This window comes from Phascolarctos cinereus, unplaced genomic scaffold, assembly GCF_003287225.1.
Source record: "Phascolarctos cinereus isolate Bilbo 61053 unplaced genomic scaffold, phaCin_HiC Scaffold_2;HRSCAF=192, whole genome shotgun sequence".
In the NCBI taxonomy this organism is placed as follows: Eukaryota; Metazoa; Chordata; class Mammalia; order Diprotodontia; family Phascolarctidae; genus Phascolarctos; species Phascolarctos cinereus.
The window spans coordinates 83,085,648-83,105,851 of record NW_027555625.1 but is presented as its reverse complement, the minus strand read 5'-3'; the positions used below and the strand labels follow the sequence as shown (position 1 = coordinate 83,105,851).

Below are 20,204 nucleotides of genomic sequence, written 5' to 3'. Positions count from 1 at the left end.
CCATCCAACATCGACTATTCTGTCCTTGGTTATCTTGCCAGTTTGCTACGTGTGAGATGAAACCTTAAATTTTGATTTGCATTTCTCTTAATGATTAGGAGAAGTCTTTCATACAGTTGTCAATAGTTTGCAGTTCTTCTGAGTTTTGTCTTTTCCATTGGCGAATAATCGTAGCTCTTTTTCTAGGGAGAAAACTAGACTAGAAAAGTAAACTAGAAAACAAACTATTATTGTGTTTTGTGAGCACAGCAAATACTTCATATGTATTTTGGGGTGAAAGAAGAATCATAAAATCAACATTCTCACTTCACTTTGCACCTACTACTCTGCCTGCCCTCAACTCCATGCAACAAGGGGCTTCTCTTAGGATAAGCTCATCATTTCTAAAGTCACCACCATGCTGCTAACTCAAGTTTTGAGTGATACCACCTCTCTCAGCCTCCTCTCCCCTTGAATCAGAGGGCTGGAGGACAGAGTACCAAACTTTTCCCAATACTTTCCTTTATAGAGGGTAGAAACTGAACTCTCAACTCACCCCCCTTCTGCATCTGCTGCTTTTCCTGGCTTCAGCTTCACAGAACAGGCTGCCCACACTGTGGGTAACCCTTGGTATTTCCCCCTAACCTTTCCTCCTTCTTTTTGTGTGTTGTCTAATGCCCCCCCAATTAGATTATAAGTTCCTTGGGGACAAGAACTGCCTTTCTATTAACTGTATCCCTAGCACTTAATACAGTGTCTGGCATATAGGAGGTGCTTAAAAATGCTTATTAGATTGGCTTCTATAGATTTTAGAAAGCTACAAGTGAAAAATAGTATTATGCAGGAAAAATTTTACCTAATTCAGAGGAATTTGGAGAAAAGCCAATATAAATTATTGGGTCTGATTTTAATTTTCAAAAAATCACTTTTACTAATTTAAACAAAATCACTTAAGTCAACAAAATATTGCTGAATAGTGGTTCTGTGTTGATAAGTAAATAAGAATACTTTCTGATTAGCATATAGTTATATATCATAGGTTCATAGATTTAGAATTGGAAAGGACCTTCCAGATTTAACTGCCTAATTTTTATAAGTAGGTACAAACTGGAGAAGTCAAGTGGCTTGTCCAAGGTCACACAGAGCCTGAGACGATACTGAGGCTCAGGTCCTCTGACAGCAAGTGCAGCACTCTTTCTCTTGCACCACATGGTCTCCCATATACATTGGTGCTTCCTACAAGGACCAGACCCAGCACAACTAAGAAATTGTTTGTGATTGACTTGAATTAAATCTAAGTGCTTAAAAACAGTTTAAGAATTGTAAACCTTCTTCTAATCTTATGTACATTATTTGAGCTATGGAGAAAAGGCTAGATAAACAAAGAACGATCCTACTCCCGTATGAGTATCACAGGTTCCAAATTAATGAAGACCAAATTAACAATATTTTATTTATTGTCAACAGAAAAAGTTTAATTGATTTGGTGTTCTATTTTATTTAGTGTCTACTATTGTATCTTGTAGCTGAGCTGCACATTATCTGGGCCCTTCAGCTTTTTAATTCATCCTGGGTTTTTTTAAAAAATATATGCTTTTTAACCATTTCATAATATGATTTGGTAAATCTCTCTGTAAGTAGAATTTTTTGTTAATCATTTTTATTAAAATGAATTAAAAACACATAAAAGAGTTTAAAAAAAGCCTCCACCTTGCTGTAACACCTTGAGAGTTCCTTTTTTAATGTGTAGACATGGAGTATATATAAAATTTTCTTTGATCCTCCTTTTTCACATTATATAATGAAGTTATATTTTGTTTCTAATTTCTCCTTTATTAGCTTATCAGATCTGCATTTATAGTTGTAGCTTTTTTTCTGTTCTTTAGCAGTCTGAACTGATTTCTGCTTTCATAACTTTTCCATCTGACTCTTCTGGGGGTTCACCTAAGTACCTCCCTAAAGTCATTCTGGTACAACACCCCCATACCACCATCCCTTCAACACAAATTCAAATTGAACAAGCACCTGTTAAGTGCCTATTATTTGAATACCAGCCACTATGTTTCCTTTAATTTCTTTTTCCAGACCTGATATAGAATATATCACAGTTGCATAGCTTCTCCCAGAGCACTGTTTCTGGAGTCAAAGAACTTGGATTCAAATCCTGCCTCCGGTGCTTACTTACCTATTTGACTTTGGGCACCCCATTTAATACCCATAGGTCGCAGTTTTTTAATGTGGAAAAATGAGGGAATTGGACTAGGTGGCCTGTCAGATTTTTTCCACTTTTAGATTTTTAATTCCATTTTTTTTCCTGTGCCCAAATAACTACACAAACTCTTTTGGGGCTGAGGGGAAGGAAGGGAGAAGGAAGGAGGGAGAGTTGGGAAGGGGGAAGGAAAGGGAAAAGGTAAGGGGTTGAAGTAGAGAAAAGAAAATAGAAAGAGAAGAAGAGAAAAAGATTATATGTGAAACTAGGAATTTCTATATATAGCTTTTAAAAAAAAATTAGCATTCCGCTTCTAAAGCTGTCTTACTTGTCTATATTTCTCTGTGAGTGTCCTTCTGTTCCCTTGAGTGCATTTTTAATAATGCTTCAATGACTCTCTTTTGTTTCTTTTTTTCCTCAATACTATTACTAGTTCCCTTCTGCTCCTAACCACTCCCCTCTCACAAATGAAAAAAGAAAAGTTGCGTTCTTTGTAACAAATAAATATAGTCATGTCCAAAAACATCTCCTCTCTCAAGAGCTGGGTGGCATGCTTCATCATCATCAGTCCCCTGCAGTCATGTTGGTCACCCCACTGATTATAATTCATAAGTTTTTCTTGAACATGTTGCATGCGTTGATTTATTAGTGCTGTTTGCTTTCCTCTGAATTACTTCATCAGAGCTTTCCAGAGGTCTCCAAAACCATTCTTTTAATAATTTCTTATAGAACAATAATATCCTGTTATAATCATATAACATAACTTCTTTAGCCGTTGCCCAGTTGATGGGTACCCCCTTAATTTCCAGATATTACTACAACAAAAAGAGCTCTCATAAATATTTTTTTGTACATATAGCTATTTTTCTTCTTTTTCTGATCCATTTGGGGGTATATACTCAGTATCAGTACTGCGGAGTCAAAGGATGTCATCGTCAAGCACACTAGGTAGATGGTGCCATAGAGTGCTGGGCCTCAAGTGAGGAAGACTCACCTTTCTGAGTTCAGATCCGGCCTCAGACACATGCTAGCTGCCTGGGCAAGTCACTTAACCTTGCTTGCCTCTGTTTCCTCATCTGTGAAATGAACTGTAAAAGGAAATGGCAAATCAATCCAGCATCTATGCCAAGAAAACCTCAAGTGGGTTCACAAAGAGTCTGAGCAACTGAACGGCAAGTGTTCCAGGCACTATGCTAAGCACTGGGGCTATAAAGAAAGCAAAAACAAAACAAGTCCCTGCTCTCGAGGAGCTCACAGTCCAATGGAGGAGATAATGGGCAAACAAAATATATATAAGCATAAACTGAAGATGATGTCAGAGGGGAATTAAACAAGCTGTAAAGGAACTACTAAAGAAAAAAAAACCTCCTGATCCTGATGGATTCACAGGAAATTTTTATCTATCAAATTTTTAAATGACAGTAAAACTTATTCTCAAAATAGGGGGTAAACCACACCATCAAATTCCTTTTAAGAGACCAATATACTCCTAATACTTAAATCAGAAATGGACATTTTCAAGTTGTTTTATTTTAGAGCTTTGTCCCTGCATTGTAATTTCTTTTATTTTTCTCAAATAGTACTAAGATGCCTTTCTTCTTAGATTCAACAATTCTCATCAGTTTCAACAAACTTAACATTAACCATAGATTAAAACAAATGTGCTTTGGTTTTAAAAACATTTTGGTGGAACTGAATCACTTAAGTTACAATCTGTTTTCCCTTTTCTTTTCTGTACAATATCAGGTACACGTTAAGATTTTGATAAGTCAGAAAAGGAATTGTTATTTAGATTAATAATCAGGAGTACTATTTGACTACTAGTTATGTCCTAAAAGGAATACTTAACAATTTTATGACATTGTTATATAGTAGCGACCTCTAGTGGTTCTAATTGTTCTCTGCAGAAAATTGTTCAAATTACTGAAATACTCTGATAGCTTTGGGCTGAGTGTGTAGAAATAAATTTACATCATAGCTTACCTAGTAAAATATTTTAACTCTTTGACCATAATTAGTTTCTTTGATTTTTAAATGGAATGTCTGTTGTAAAATATTTAGTGTTCAGTTTCATCATATTAACATTCTATGCAGCATGTACCTTGATCACAATGTTATTACAAAAGAAGTTTTTCTGTCTTTTTTTATGTAATGGGCATTGTATCTTTTGATTATGCAACTAATCCAATACATTGACACTTAAAATTCTAATTTCCTCTGATAGGCTGTTGAAGGTTGTTTGGTTTTTTTGTTTGGTTGGGTTTTTTTTTGATGAGCTTAAATATATTTGTTGTGTGCTTTCAAATCTGAAAATCAAAACTGAGAAAACTATGTATACTAGACCTTTATTCATGTATTATTCCATTATTTCTAGCACTCTCAAGTAAATTGCCTGCAATTTATAATTGATTTCATGTACTTGATATTTAATTCCTATTTTCCTTTCTCCAAGGATCGTGTACAAAAAAGTTTTCCTCATCCAATTGATAAGTGGGCAATAGCTGATGCTCAATCTGCTAATGAAAAGAGGAAGCGAAGAAATCCATTATCTCTCCCTGTAGAAAAAATTCACCCTTTATTGAAGGTAAAGTTGGATTCTTCCTTTATTTCTCAAACAAAGAAACATTACCACTAAGGCACTTAAAGATATTTTACTGCATGTTATAGTAACTTGATAAATCAAATTCTTCTTTTACAATGTCCTGAGATACAGAGGAATGTGTTAATTAGCCATGGTTGCTTTCAGTACTTTAATAACAACACTAATAATGAAACAGATTGAAAGCCCTAAGTATAACTATCTGTATGGACTTCTTATATCTCAACTCACCAACATAGTCTTCTCAAAGTGGGGGAGGCCATAAAGCTTCACCCAAACACTAAAAGTGTATCATAGACTTATTAAATCTTGAATAAAGACCTATTCTTTGAGATTGTTTTCAAAGTATATGTTTTTTCAGATACAAGTTCCTATGCTCCACCTACTTCCATCTACTCTTCCTTATGAGCAGGAAATATTTCACCAAAATTATTAGGAAAAATTGTACTGCTTTTTGATAAGACACCATAGGATGACTCTTGGGTTTTAATATGAATAAATTACTAAGTGATTTCTCCAAACAAAATTTATAAACTTTTAAAACATTACAAGCATTATTATTTCAAGAGACCAGTCTAACTAACTAGGTAACAGTCAAGGCCACACCTGAGAACCATTGCTATAGGGGAGCTATGTATCTGTAAAGAAGGTATTAAGCCAGGGGTTCTTACCTTGGGGATTCATGGATAGATTTCCAGGGGTCTCTGAACTTGGATGTGAGGGGGAAATCACATCTTTATTTTCATTAACTTGTAACTGAAATTTAATGTTTACTTCAGTTATGAATTTTTGAGAAACAGGTTAAGAAAGACACAGACCACCAAACTTCCAAAGACATCCATGGCACAGAAAAGGTTAAGAACTCAGACAAATAGCATAGAAACTTCTATTTGCTCTTTACTGAATCTCTCTGATGAAACAGGTATGAACCAGAGGGGAAGAACCTGCAGCCTCGAGGCCACGTGGCTCTCTAGGTCCTCAACTGTGGTTCTTTGACCGAATCCAACTGTCACAGAACAAATAATTTTTTTATTCTTTAATAATAATTTAACAATTATTTTTATTTAATAATACTAATACTTCTTTAATAACAATTCTTTAATAAAAGGATTTGTTCTGTAAAACTTGGATTCAGTCAAAAGGCCACACCCAAGGACCTAGAAGACTGCATGTGGCCTTGAGGCTGCAGGTTCCCCACCCCTAGTAAACCATGAAAAATTCCTAAATTAGCAATGTGTAGACTATTTAATAGGTTTTTAGGAAGATTGGGAACATGTGGTATATACTGTCTAGCACCACCATCTTCACAGTCCCTCAGGCTCACAGCCTAGGTGTCATCCTGGTTTCTTCACTATCTCTTATCCATATAGCCAATCTGTTGCCATCAATTTCACCTTTATCGCATCTCATGAAAATGCCCCCTTCTCTCCTTTGACCCTGCCGCTATCCTGGTGTAGGTTCTTGCCACCTTGTGTTTGCTGGTTGGTCTGCCTGCCTCAAGTCTCTCACCACTTCACTCGAGTAATTTTCCTGAAGTGCAGGTCTGACCACACTACGCCTCTACTCAGTAAATTCCAATGACTCCCTCTCACCTCCAGGATCAAATACCAAATCTTGTTTGGTATTCTAAGCCCTTCATAACCTATCCTCCCACTGCCTTCCGGTCTTATACCTTACATTTCCACCACACTCTTCAATGAAGTGATACTGCTAATTATTTCCTAAGTATCCTGTATATAGCTTGTTTGTACGTATCTGTTTGCATGTCATCTCCCTTGTTAGATTGTAAGCTCCTTGAGAATAGGGGTTGTCTTTTGTCTTTCTTTGTATCCCCAGTGCTTAGCACAGTGCCTGGCACTTGGTAGGCACTTAATTCTTATTGATTGACTAACTAAAATAAACATTAATGCAAGTCAACCCTAAAAGAATGAACACACACACAGATTACGTAATAAATGGTGGTTGAGTTCCCACTCCAGCCCACCAAAGAATATTTACCCTATGGTGTACCTGAAATACAGTACTATTGGTACTATTAGAGTTATATTTAACCACCATTTATAACATCATTTCAATGGAAAAAAACACATCCTAGACCCAAGCTTGAGAGGAACAACTTTCTCTACCTTAGCAATTATATCATCCAGGTATGGAGTGGGGGATGTGGCATTTAATACTGGACATCCATAGTTTTCAAATTCTGTGTATCAGTAGGAGGGAAATCACATCTCCAGATCAGTTACTTGTGGGATGTTTTGATTTGAGGGGCACAGGGGAAGTTGCTCTTATGGGTACTTCTCTGCTAATTTTTTGCACTTACAGGTAAGTTTCTAAATTGGGGAACTACCTTGGCCATAATTTACTCTATTTAAAATATCTCACCCGATTATTAGAGATGCTCTTTCTCTGTTCCCAAATTTTGCTAACACATTCATGGTGAACAGCTTAAAGTTAAATTCTGTTTTTTAAAAAATTGAATGTTGTATTCAAATAGGTTTCAGTTAAAGCTGTAGTGCATAGGGGCTGCTTCAAAGAAGGTGCTACGTTACTTTCTCTTCTACCTTATATTAATTTTACTCCCTATAAATATTTCTCTTTTTATTTCACAGGAAGTTTTAGGGTATAAAATTGACCACCAGGTTTCTGTTTACATAGTAGCAGTATTAGAATACATTTCTGCAGATATTTTAAAGCTGGTTGGAAATTATGTACGGAATATACGACATTATGAAATTACAAAACAAGACATTAAAGTAGCAATGTGTGCTGATAAGGTAGGAAACATCTGTGTTTTATTTTTACTAATAATCTTTAATTCTTAAAAGATTAGTTACTAACAAAATATTCAGATAGAACTATATGGTATCTAAATGTATATAATATGTGTTTAAATTTTTATTTTATATTATCTCTTTTATGAAGCTATATTTAGTGTTAATCTTACTTAGATCAAATCTACCTTCTGCTGGAGACCTTCCGCTGCTCCCCATTCTGTCACCCATTGTTAGTATCCTATGACAATTTGCATTGTATATATTTTGTATGCAAAATTATTGCAGATTGTCTTCCCCTTTAGAATGTGAGCTCTTTGAGGGCAGGGGCCTTATTCTTGTCTCATTTTTTGTATCCTCAGTGATTAGTACAATGTCTAGCACATAGTATGTACTTAACAAATACTTCTTGACTAACATCCTTATCATGATGATGATATTATTATTATTATGAAATGACTCATTCTCTTTTCAGTAAAGTTCTTCAAAATGTTAATTGAGCAGAAAAATTTAGAGGCTACTTTAAAATCACAATACTTTTGACATTCATTTTAATTATAATAAAAATCTTGTTTATTACATTTTGCATTTTATAAAATCCCTTCCTTGTAACAGTCCTACAGCTAGGTGGCACAGTGGACAGATTGCTGGTCCTGGAGTCAGGAAGACTCATCTTCCTGAGTTCAAATATGGCCTCGGATACTTATTAGCTGTGTGACCTTGGGCAAGTCACTTAACCCTGTTTGCCTCAGTTTCCTCATCTGGAAAATAAGCTGGAGAAGGAAATGGCAAACTACTCTAATATCTTGCCAAGAAAACCCCAAATGGGGTCACAAAGAGTCAGAAATGACTGAAAACAACTGAACAGCAAAAGTATTACCCATTTCACCAGTGGAGAAACTGAGGGTCATAGAGGTTAAACAGTCACATAGCTAGTTAAGTGAAAGATTCAGGACCTGGACTCAGCTTTCCTAACTCTGATTTCATCTTTCCACTTTAACATGACACCTTGTTTGTACTTTTTCATCTTTTGAAATCTGTTCAGATTGCTATAAATCTTATTAATTTTAACTTCAAACTTGAATGTGACCCAATCATTCATTTTCTTTTCTACATTTTTGTTTATTGTAGGTATTGATGGATATGTTCCATCAAGATGTAGAAGATATCAATATATTATCTTTAACTGATGAAGAACCTTCCACTTCAGGGGAACAAACATACTATGACCTGGTAAAGGCATTTATGGCTGAAGTTCGACAATATATAAGGGAACTTAATCTCATTATTAAAGTTTTTAGAGAACCATTTGTCTCCAATTCAAAATTATTTTCTTCTCACGTAAGTATTATTACAAATATAGCATAATACAATCACCATAATATGGGGTTTTTATTCATATAAACCTTTTAAATTTGAATTTAGAATATTCAGAAATAGTAATTTTTTTAATATGAGACTGACTTTCAGCAACTAATCCTAACTTCTGTTTTCCTAGAGGTTTTGATGCTGTGAGCTTTTTATCCTCTCCTACTTTGGATTTTATGTTATGATTCTGTCTTATTTTCTGTGTTACCCTTATTGGCTCCTTGTCTCCTTTCTTCCCCTCAAGCAGGAGTGATCCCTAAGGTTCTGCCTTTGGCTCTTTTATCTCTATTGTCTCTCTCTTTGGTGAGTTCATCCCTTTCCATTCAACTCTGTACTGATGACTCTGAGATGTCTCCATCCCTTTTCTCCCCACCCCCAGGTCCTACCCCCTGGAAATCTAATCTTGAAATTCCAACTGCTTTCTGTATTTCTTTCTGGGATTAACCTAAGTGTTACCTTCAAGATGCATTCTAATCCCCTGGGTTAGGGAATTCTCCTTCCTTAAGTTTCCTTTATACTTCCTCAGCCACCTCTTGGAATCCTTTTATTCCTTTAAGATGTAGCTCAAGCACCATGTTCTCATGAAGCCTGTCTTTGTGTTCTGCCATACACATTTATCACCTGGAGTAGAAAATGTAAGTTCCCTGACAGCAGGGGATACAATGTCCTCCTTCCCCTACCTTGTATTCCTGGTAGCTAATACTGAGCCTCACATACAACTGGCACTCAATAAACGTTAGTTAAATTGAATTGAAGAGAGGATCTTGAATGTCAAAATCATCCAGGGTTTCTATTTTATTTGATGGGCAACAGGGAGATGAGACTTCTTAGTGAAAGAGATGTTATGTCAGAGAGATGACTTAAGAAGATCACTTGAGTTATAGGGTGGGTATGAAAGGTGTGACTGTGGTCATCATAATAAATCTGGAGATGCGATTTCTCTCCTACTGATACACAGAACTGAATCAAATCAAAATCAGGATATCCAAAAGTTAACTTATGTTCCATCTAAAATGCACCCTTTCCAATAACTTCTCTTTCTTTTGATGGTTGCTGTTTACCTCATCCTCTTTACCCGTGATCATAATATGACTTATATTATGACTTATATCAAAGTTTGTTGATGAAGAGACAGTTTTCAAGTCAAGAAGACCTGACTAGAGGTCTGAGTCTGAAACATACTGGGCTCTGTGACCCCAGGCAGGTCATTTACCCTCTCAAGGGGTGTCCATCAGCATTGGTAGAGAGTGTTTCTTCTCTGGGAGTTCGTCATCACAGGACCAGCCAAAAACCAAAACACCAAAACCCACTTCCCCTCAAATCAATTGTCAAGTCCTGTTGGTTATGCTATTATGCCTCTTATCTCTGGCCCCTTCTTTCTAATCTACTAATGACCCTGTTTCATACTCTCATCCTTTCTTACCCACCCTGTGATGATGCTCCCAAAACTAGTTCACTTAAGCACAGATCTGACCAGGTTACTTCCCTACTCAGTGAACTCAGGGGCTCTTTTTGCCTCTGGCATAGGATCTGACCCCACCCCCCCATTCATCTTTTAAAGCTTTTCATCACTGTAAGCCAACCTTTCTTCCCAGCCTTCATTATCCATCAATCTCCCTCCCTTCCTTGGCCATCTCTTTGTTTCTCACACCCTTCATCTCCTCTTTCCATGCCTTTCCATGGACATCCCCTCTTCCTCAGCCACCTCATGGAATCCTTTTATTCCTTTAAGATGTAGCTCAAGCACCATGTTCTCATGAAGCCTGTCTTTATGTTCCGCCATTGCTAGTGGTAGGAGCAGTAATAATAATAGCTAGTATTCATATAGCACTTTAAGATTTGCAAAGTTATTAACATATTTTAACTCATCTGATCCCTTCAACAACCCTGTGAGAATGGTGCTGTTGTTCACAGATGAGAAAACTGAGGCAGTCAAAGACTTAAGTGACTAGCACAGTGGTACACATAAGTGTCTGAGGTAGGATTTGAAATCAGGTCTTCCAGCCTCCAAATTCCATGCTCTCCTCTGTGCCACCTAGCACCTTTCCTCCTAAACTACTCTATTCAGTTGTATTTATTCTCTTTGTATTGTATTGGGTGTTTCCCTTATGCTGAAAGGTTTCTGAGAGCAGGGATTATTCTATTCTTTGTATTTTTATCCTTAGAGTCCAGCACCACATGTTAGACACTTAATAAATGCTTGTTTATTGACTATGATGACCACAGTTACACCTTTCATAATCACCCTGCAATCCAAGTAGTCTTCTTAAGTCATCTCTCTGATACAGCATCTCTTTCACCAAAAAGTCCCATCTCCCTGTTGCCCATCATATGAAATAGAAACTCTGGATGATCTTGATATTCAAGATCCTCTCTTCAATTCAACTAACATTTTTTGAGTGCCAGTTGTACGTGAGGCTCAGTATTAGACGGAGCTTACATTTTCTACTCTAGGTGATAAATGTATATGGATCAGTATAAAGGAAACTTGAGGAAGGAGAATTTCCTAACCCAGGTAATTGAGAATGCATCTTAGAAGTAATACTTAGGTTAAGCCTTGAAAGAAGAAGAAGATTCTGTGGATACAGTGCTAGATTTGGAATCTGGAAGACTAAGATTGAATTTTGCCTTATACATTTATTATATATGTGTGACCCTGATCAAGATACTTAACTTCTTTACCTCAGGTTCCTCATCTGTAAAAAGGAGAGAATAATGTCACCTAGTTCTATTGAGAGGTGAGGTAACATGATGAGACAATATATATAAAGTCCTTTGCAAACCATAAAACTATATATGAATTCCAGCTATTACCATTGTTATTATTAAATATCTCAGCTAATTTTTTTTAACTGAATCAGAAAGTCTACTGTGATTCCAAAACTTCAAGCTTTATATTAACCACATAGGGAGATATGTCTCACAATATAAGCCACAATTGCAAATGTATTCATTTTCTTTTCATTGTTTTTTATCTGTAGTTTCAAACTATGCCAATTTTTATAAATTGCCTGATTTTTGCTATTATTGAAGGAACTGTTGGCTTACTGTTTGCAATAACTTATTATACTCAGGTATTTAACATCTCAAGGTGGTGGGGTTTTTTTATTGTTAATAGATGTTTCATCTTTACAGGATGTAGAAAATATATTTAGTCGTATAGCAGATGTTCATGAACTCAGTGTGAAATTATTGGGCCATATAGAAGACACTGTAGAAATGACTGATGAAGGCAGTCCCCATCCATTAGTTGGTAGCTGCTTTGAAGACTTAGCAGAGGTAAGTACCACATTTACAATAATTTAGTTTTGCGCAAAATCTCATATTTATACATAAACAAAAACCACAGTGGAATCCAGCTTTGGTTTGTTATTCACCTACTCCCATAGCTTTTAATTGGCCAGTTATCCTGTCCTGACACACACCCCTGCACATGCACAAACACATATACCAGCTACTCTCTCACCTCAACATATATTTCATGTTATATATAAGTGACATATATGTATTTTAAAGTTTGAGATATTTCCCATTATATTTCACTTCCCTCCCCTACCCACAGAGTTATCTGTCTTTTATTTCATTTATTTATATTTTTTTTTTGGTAAGGCAATTGGGGTTAAGTGACTTGCGCAGAGTCACACAGAGTGTTCTATGTCTGAGGTCACATTTGGACTCAAGTCCTCTTGACTCCAGGGCTGGTGCTCTATCCACTGCGCCACCTAGCTGCCCCATTATCTATCTTTTATAACAAAGAATGAAAAAGAGAAAATAAAATAACATTTTAACAAAACTAATCAACAATCGAGTCTGACAGTGTATGTAGCGCTTCATAGTCATAGTCTCCCACATTTGCAAAGAAAGGAAGATACATTCTTACATTTCTTCTGAAAGGCCAAGTTTGATCATAATAAATACGTGGCATTCAGTTTCAGTTTGGGGGGTTATTATTCTTTCCATTTCACATTATTGTAGTCTGTAAACTTTGTTTTCTGCTTACTTCTCTCTGCGTCAGTTCATGCCAAGTCTTCCCAGGCCTCCCTTTGTATTCACATTTTGTCAATATGTTGTTACATAACGTAATATTCCATTATATTTATGTACCACAATTCTTTTAACTATTCTGTGGCCAACATTTACGTCTTCAGTCAACAAAGATAGGAAGGCTTTCTAAAAAGTCTTTTCTTTGCCTGTGGAAAAACCACTCAGAGAATAGTTCATAAACTTTACCTCATGGGCTTTATACTTTCTCTTTAGCACTTAGTCTCCTACTTCTTGGCGCTATCTTCCTTTCCTGCTTCCCTACCAACTATCCTTTCTGCTTCCCAGAATTTGCCTTTCTAGAGATACATGTGCTACTCCTACTTTAAGATCAAGAGCAAATTTTATACAGTTGCCCCACTTTTTGCACAGCTCCTTAGGGTGTGTTATGGCTCAGCTCAGAAGTTCTACTCTTTATAATTAAGGCATTCTTAAGTCCAGTGATTTCCTTTTAATTGCCACTTTTTCCTTTCTCACTAGTCCTAAAATCAGAAGTGCATTTAGCTCCTGCAGCCTGACCTACCACACAGCACATGCATGATGGCAAAGGGATGATTTAGATTTAAGGCTTAATCTGCTTTAAACCTAAATGACAAATCTGGGAGTTAATGTTACTTCTAGAAAATGCCTGATAAGAGATAATGGATTCAAATGCGACTCCAAAAGCAGACAGTAACAGAAAAGGTGTTGGGAATCAACATCCTTACCATTGTTCTAACCTTGTTGGGAGAAGACCCTTGTATGGGAAAATATATCTGAGGCAAGCTATTTTGTTTGGCAGTGGGATGGTAACAATTAAAACAAAGATGATTTTACTTAGCTTTCTGAAATTACCATTTGCAAATACAACTTGAGAAATCCTTTTTATAAATCAGTTCTTCTGCAACATTTATCTGATTACAAAAAATGAACAGAATTTGGTTTTCTAAAATACTTTTTGCCTTTGAATTACTTCAGATGAAAGCATTACATAGCTTAAACTTGATGTTCAAGTAATGCTAAACATGAATTTATTCTGTTGCCCTGTGTCATAAAAAAAATCTTGGAAAACATGAAATTTTAGAAACATTTGAGCAACTATACCCAAGACTGTAGCAGTGTGGGGTAGTGGGTAAAATGCCACCCTTATAGTCAGGAACCCTCCTGACCGTGTCCAGGTTCAGCCTCTGACACTCAGTAGCTGTATGCCTGTTGCCTACTCATTTTGCCTTTCACAGCCTCAGTTTCCTCATCTACAAAATGGCAACAATGGTTCCCATAATAGCTACTTCAAAGGCTTGTTGTGATGCTGAGATAAAATAAAATATGTAAAGGGTTTTCTAAACCTTAAAAGGCCATGTAAAAGTTAACTCTTTTTATCATGGTTGTTGAGTTTCTTTTGGATACTATACATTTCAACCTCATTACTGACTAACCACGACCAAATGACAGTCGAGCCCGCCTCCAAGATTGTTTGTCTTTAAACCTCAAACACGTATGCGTGCACAGTGATATTGGCTCTCAAGTGATCCTTCTCCCAACGTGCTTGAAATCTTGTTATGTAGAATCTCTGGGTTTCTGCTTGGTATACGTGTTCAAATATCTTGGATATCTCATAGTGGTTTATGAATCTCCAGCTTTCCTTAAGCTGCGGATAGAATGTTCCAGTTCTTTGAAATAGACCTAGGATGCTGAATAGCTGCTTATTAGGCCCTTTTGCAAATGTTATTAGGTCATCAGATAGTGGGATTTTATAGTTGGAAGAGACCTTAGAAATCACCTACTCCAACTCCCTCATTTTGTAGATGAGGAAACTTGAGTCCCAGAGAGGACTGTAGTAGAAAGAGCACTGAACGTGTTGTGAGAAGGCTGGAGTCCAGATCTCAGCTCTGTACTACATTCTGTATCACTGAGTGATATATTTAACCAAACTGGAATGCAGTTTCTTCATCTCTAAGATAAGGGAATTTAAATAAATGATCTCTAATGTCCTTCCAAGTTTAAATCCTGTCACCCCTAGGGAAGAAAGTGCTGCAGGTCACAGTCACTCAGTGGCAAAGTCCCAAATGGAAGCCTCAGAATGAACTCCTAAAGCAACCCCCTAAATATATTTTAGTGTTTAATTTTACTTTTGCTTCTGCTAGACATCTCTAGCATGGTTAGAGGACTTTGCCCTAGCAGCTTTCCCATGCCAAACTTTTCTTCATTGGTTATATAGAATTTTCAGGTTCCAAGTAAGGTATTCTTTTCTGGGGCAGCTAGGTGGTACAGTGGATAGAGCACCAGGCCTGGAGTCATAAAGATATGAGTTCAAATTTGGCTCAGACACTTACTAGCTGTGTAACTGTGAGTCACCTAACCTTATTTACCTCAGTTTCCTCATCTGTAGAATGAACATGGTAAACCCCTCCAGTATCTTTGCCAAGAAAACTAAATGGGGTCACAAAGAGTAGGATGCAGCTGAAACAACTGAACAATAAAAGTTCTTTCCACTAAGTCATATTGCCTCATCTGGCCATACATTTTAGCCCAGTTCTATGTTTTTAAGAAAAAGGAGAGGAAACAGAAGATAGCAAAGAAAATTAAGTAAAAGTTGGCTACGTAAAAATTCTTCAAGACTGAATTCTAAACATATATCAATAGTATATCTATTACATTGTTTAAGCTATTGACTGCTACTCTCAGCTGTGGTGGCATATATTGGATTTAGGACATGTTATGGTTAGGAAAAAAAAACAGTGCCCATGTCTTTATGAGAAAGTTTTTGAGTATGTTATTCAGAGTAATGCCATGTGATCCTAGATGTAGAGTAGAAGGGAACCTTGGGACTGTCTGCTCCATCTCCTTCTTTTACCCACGAAGGAGCAGAAGCCCAGAGCAGATAGTTCAGAAAACTGCCCAGAGTTGTACAGTGTTAAGTGACAAGGACAGGATTTGATGTCAGGTTCTCTGATTTCAGAGCCATTGCTTTTTCCATTGTACTGCGTGGACCCCTAAGTGTATTTTCTGACCGCTAAATCATCTGATCTTCAGTGTTATAAATTTGCCTTTCATTTACGGGATAGGAAAATTTAATCTTGCTACCAAGGAACAAGCCTGAGAAAATATTTGCATTATACCAATCTTTTGCATATAAAAAGAAACTACTTTTTCTTCTAAGATGGACACTGAGTTTTAGAAGATGTAGCCCTCTAGAGTTAAATCAAGAAATATTTTCATCTATAACTCTTGTAAATTTTATAGCCCATAGTGTTACGTAGCAAGAAAGGTATTTCCTTATACACACTGCAATTTTTAAAAAGCTTATTGTTAGTTCAGCTGTTTATTTACCTACAATTATATTTAGATCCTGTGGTAGCAGGTGCTTTCAAATACACAAATCTTTTACCTTATTTGCAAGAAATGATACGTTCCTTCTTTATGTGGAAATGCAAGACTTAGGATGTAACAATTTATTAAGATATGTGCAATAATTGTTTATAAAAATATCATAAAATGGTAGTATCTAGATGTAATTTAATTTTTAAAGAGAATATGATATTCTTGACCACCTCGGAGATTATTTGTCTTTAAACGTGAAACACTTATGCGTGCACAGGAATACTGGCTGTCAAGCAATAGTTCTCCGACTATTTTTTTTATCTCTAATAAGAAATTTCAATTGTATTGTTTTTTATTATGAAATTTTTATTTTGTATGCTTTTTATTTTCAAAGGAATTGGCATTTGATCCATATGAATCGTATGCTCAAGACATATTGCGACCTGGTTTTCATGACCACTTTCTTAGTCAGTTATCCAAGCCTGGGGCAGCCCTCTATTTGCAGGTATAGTGATTTTTATGTGAAATTGTCTGTTGTTATATCAGCAAACAAACAACAACTATAACTATAAAATCACTTTCTTTTCTAGTCAATAGGTGAAGGTTTCAAAGAAGCTGTTCAGTATGTTTTACCCAGGCTACTTCTAGCTCCTGTGTACCACTGTCTACATTACTTTGAACTTTTAAAGGTAAGAAACCAGTACTGTTCAATGACAAAATAATTCAGATAATGTCCTTAATAATAATAATTTTCTTGTTTCATGATGAATCATTTCAGCATCAGTACTATAATGTTCATACTCTCATAGTAAATATAAACTAAATGTAACTGGAGACTTGAGAGGGGAACATTTTTAATTTGAAAAGTTTGAAGCAGTTTGAAAGTGGGTTTGCAAGGTGTTTTTGAAACCTTTTTGTCTTTTATTTCCTTTCCTAGCATTTCATACATTTTGTTATCTCTATTATACCAGTTAGCTGAAAATAACCTTTCCATCTGTTTGGATTTTTACATCTCCATTTTCTCCTTTAGCATCACAACAGAAAATTGAAGGTTGTGAAGCAATAAGAGTAAGGAAAGTCCCCAGTTCATCTCATTTATACAGGCCAATTTTGCCATTTCCCCAACCAGAGAGCTAGCTGTTCATTGCTTTGAAACTCCTAATTTGTCATTCCTGTAGAATTCCTTCTTAGAGAATTCTATAGGATTAGTAGAATTCTAGACACTCAATTTAAAAGCTAGCTAAAAGAGAAAATTTGTTTTTCCAATCATATTCTATAATTCTGTTTTCTTAAATCAGATGGCATCTTAAAAACAATCTTTAAAAAACAGGATCTCTATCAGTGGTGAAGAAAATGCATTCAACAAACATATATTTAAAGTGCTTACTATATTAAAGGCATTTTGCTAGCTACCAGGTATACAAACACAAAAATCGTCTCCAACCTCAAGGAAAAGGAAAGCTCAGCTTCAATCTAGGTAAACTGAGGTACAACAATACAAGTAAAGGCATTATATTTTTTTAAATGTATTATTCTTTATTCAGTGATATGGACTATTACAAGTAAAAAAAATCACAGGTAAATTTCTTAATAATTTTTTAAGTTGTAGCTGAGTTATCAAAGAGATTATTGTATTCTTTATACATTTTTCTTGGTTCATATATGTGAATTCATCAGGTGTAAAGGTCTCCCTAGTAAACAGCTTCCCTTTACCAATGAAGATCAGCAATTAACCTGACATGTCAAAAATCAAACAGCCTAGATGTGTCAGAAGCAAGATTGAATCCAGATTATTTTCTGTCAGGCCAGATTTCTACCCATTATGCTATGCTGCTGCTCTTCTCAAAACAGTAGCAACTCAGAACTAGCAACATATGAAGACTGAGTATAATATTATCTTAACTGGATTCTCCATTTGTGAACATACCTCCAATGATCAAGTTATCTTTTTAAAAAAACTACAAAAGATAGCACTATTGTTTTAATTTAAAAAATTAAACTTCTTAGTTGCGTTGATATAAGATTTTGTTTATTGTTAGTAGTATTTTTTACTTTCTTTAGTGGTGGTTAATGAGATGATCTTTTTATAGTAAATAAACAAGGAAAATCAGTTTTTTGATCCCAATAAGGGGAAAATGACAAGTCATACAACTTCCTCACACTCTCATTCCTCTTCTATTCTTTGTGAATTTTATTTCATTGTGGTAGGTGGTTTGTTGTTGAGGGCGGCTTTTTCAGTAGGCTGGTGTTTAGAGTATTTGAGTTAGAAGTCATATCAAGGGAGTTAAAAGACAATTACAGAGATAGTAGATAATCTATGGGCCACTTTTTAAAGTTACCTTGCTTCTTTTTGTTTTACATTATATTCATTTCCAAATATTCTACTCTTCTCTCCCTACCTAGGTATCCTTCCCTCGTAAACATTCTTCTTAAAATAATTTTTAACAAAACCAACCAAAACATCAAACTAAATCTGATAAAATATGCAGCATTCCATGCCTTTCCACATTCACCCTTTCCCAGGGCCAACAGTGATTGTTATCATCATACTGTCTTCCATTTTATATTTCTTGGTTTTTTTTCCATTACATTATTGTAATCTTTGTGTATATCATCTCATCTTAGCTTTACTAACAGAGAGATCTTTCTTGTTTGTCCCTGGCTTACCACTCCCTCTACTAGCAGCCTAATTAAGACTATCTCTCACTTGGACTTCAACAGTGGTACACATCTCCCAAATCTACGGTTTCTCCCTCTTCTAGTCTATCCAATACATTGCTTCTAGATTAATCTTTCCAATGGATAGGTTTGATCACATCATTCCATTGTTCAGAAATTTTCAATGGATTTTTTTTCTGACTATTGATTAACTTTCAGATTCCTTACATTCATTCCTTACATTACAGGATCTTGCACAGTTTACCTTTAGCCAATTTCACCTGTCTTATCCCATGCTACACATATCGGATTTCATATACCCTGGTCAATTAAACCACTCACCATCCCTTCTGAAACATCAGACACTTTCCTGCCTCCTTTGCTCATGTTGTTTTGCACACCTTGAATGATGTACCCCTAACTCTTCAAATTGACATCCCGCCTTAAATGTCTAGTTCAAATGCTTTCCCTTCCAGGAAGTTTTCTTTGAAATCTGGAAGTTTTCTTTCTCTTTTATCTGATTGCCTCTATATTAAATTTATCTCTACACATAACAATAGCAGCTGTTTGTATTACGTTAAAGCTACAAAGTGCTTACATGTGACCTCTTCAACTAGACTGTCATCTTCTTAAGCACTAAGACCATGGCTCCAATTCAGTGAGCATTTAGTAAGCACTTACTATGTAAGAGACACTGTACTAGATATAGAGATACAAAGATGAAAATAAAAAACAAGACCGTCCCGTAAGGAAGGTTACATTCTATGAGGGGATGTAACTGGTAAACTGATAAGTTTAATACAAAATAATTGAAGAGCTAGGGAATAGTCATAACTGTTTCTGTTAGTGTAAGTAATGAATGCAGTGAATATTATTGTTTGTCCTTCTCCCTTAGCTCGTGTGGGGGGAAGGAGGGAGGAAGGAAAGAAATTATTGAATTTGAGCTAATTCTGTACAGTGGGGAAAGTGCTAAATTTGGAGCTAGCGAGTCTGAGTTCCTATCCCACTTTGCAGTTTACTACTTAGGTGACCCTGGATATGTCCCTTAACTTATTCTAATTCCTTATGTGTAAAATGAAGGGGTCAGACTAGATGACCTCTGTGATTGCCTCTAACTTTGAATGTGTGATCCAGTGACCTCAGGGTTTTGTCATTTTCACTCTCCCTTTAGCACCTGTTTCATCTAGTCTGTAGTTTTAGCTTAATCACAATATATTTTATTCATTACAAACCAAAGTAAAACAAGTTCCCCATACGAATTATTACTTTAGCTTTGCGT

General features: G+C 35.9%; 1 protein-coding gene across 1 annotated transcript in view; it reads left to right on the top strand.

Moving 5' to 3' along the window:
• SOS1 (SOS Ras/Rac guanine nucleotide exchange factor 1) overlaps positions 1-20,204 on the top strand; it is a 186,146-nt gene that overhangs the window by 79,894 nt on the left and 86,048 nt on the right. The window contains 6 exon segments of the mRNA XM_020976979.1: positions 4,641-4,772; positions 7,397-7,561; positions 8,690-8,899; positions 12,062-12,205; positions 16,662-16,772; positions 16,858-16,956. Coding sequence (XP_020832638.1) covers positions 4,641-4,772; positions 7,397-7,561; positions 8,690-8,899; positions 12,062-12,205; positions 16,662-16,772; positions 16,858-16,956 — 861 coding nt within the window.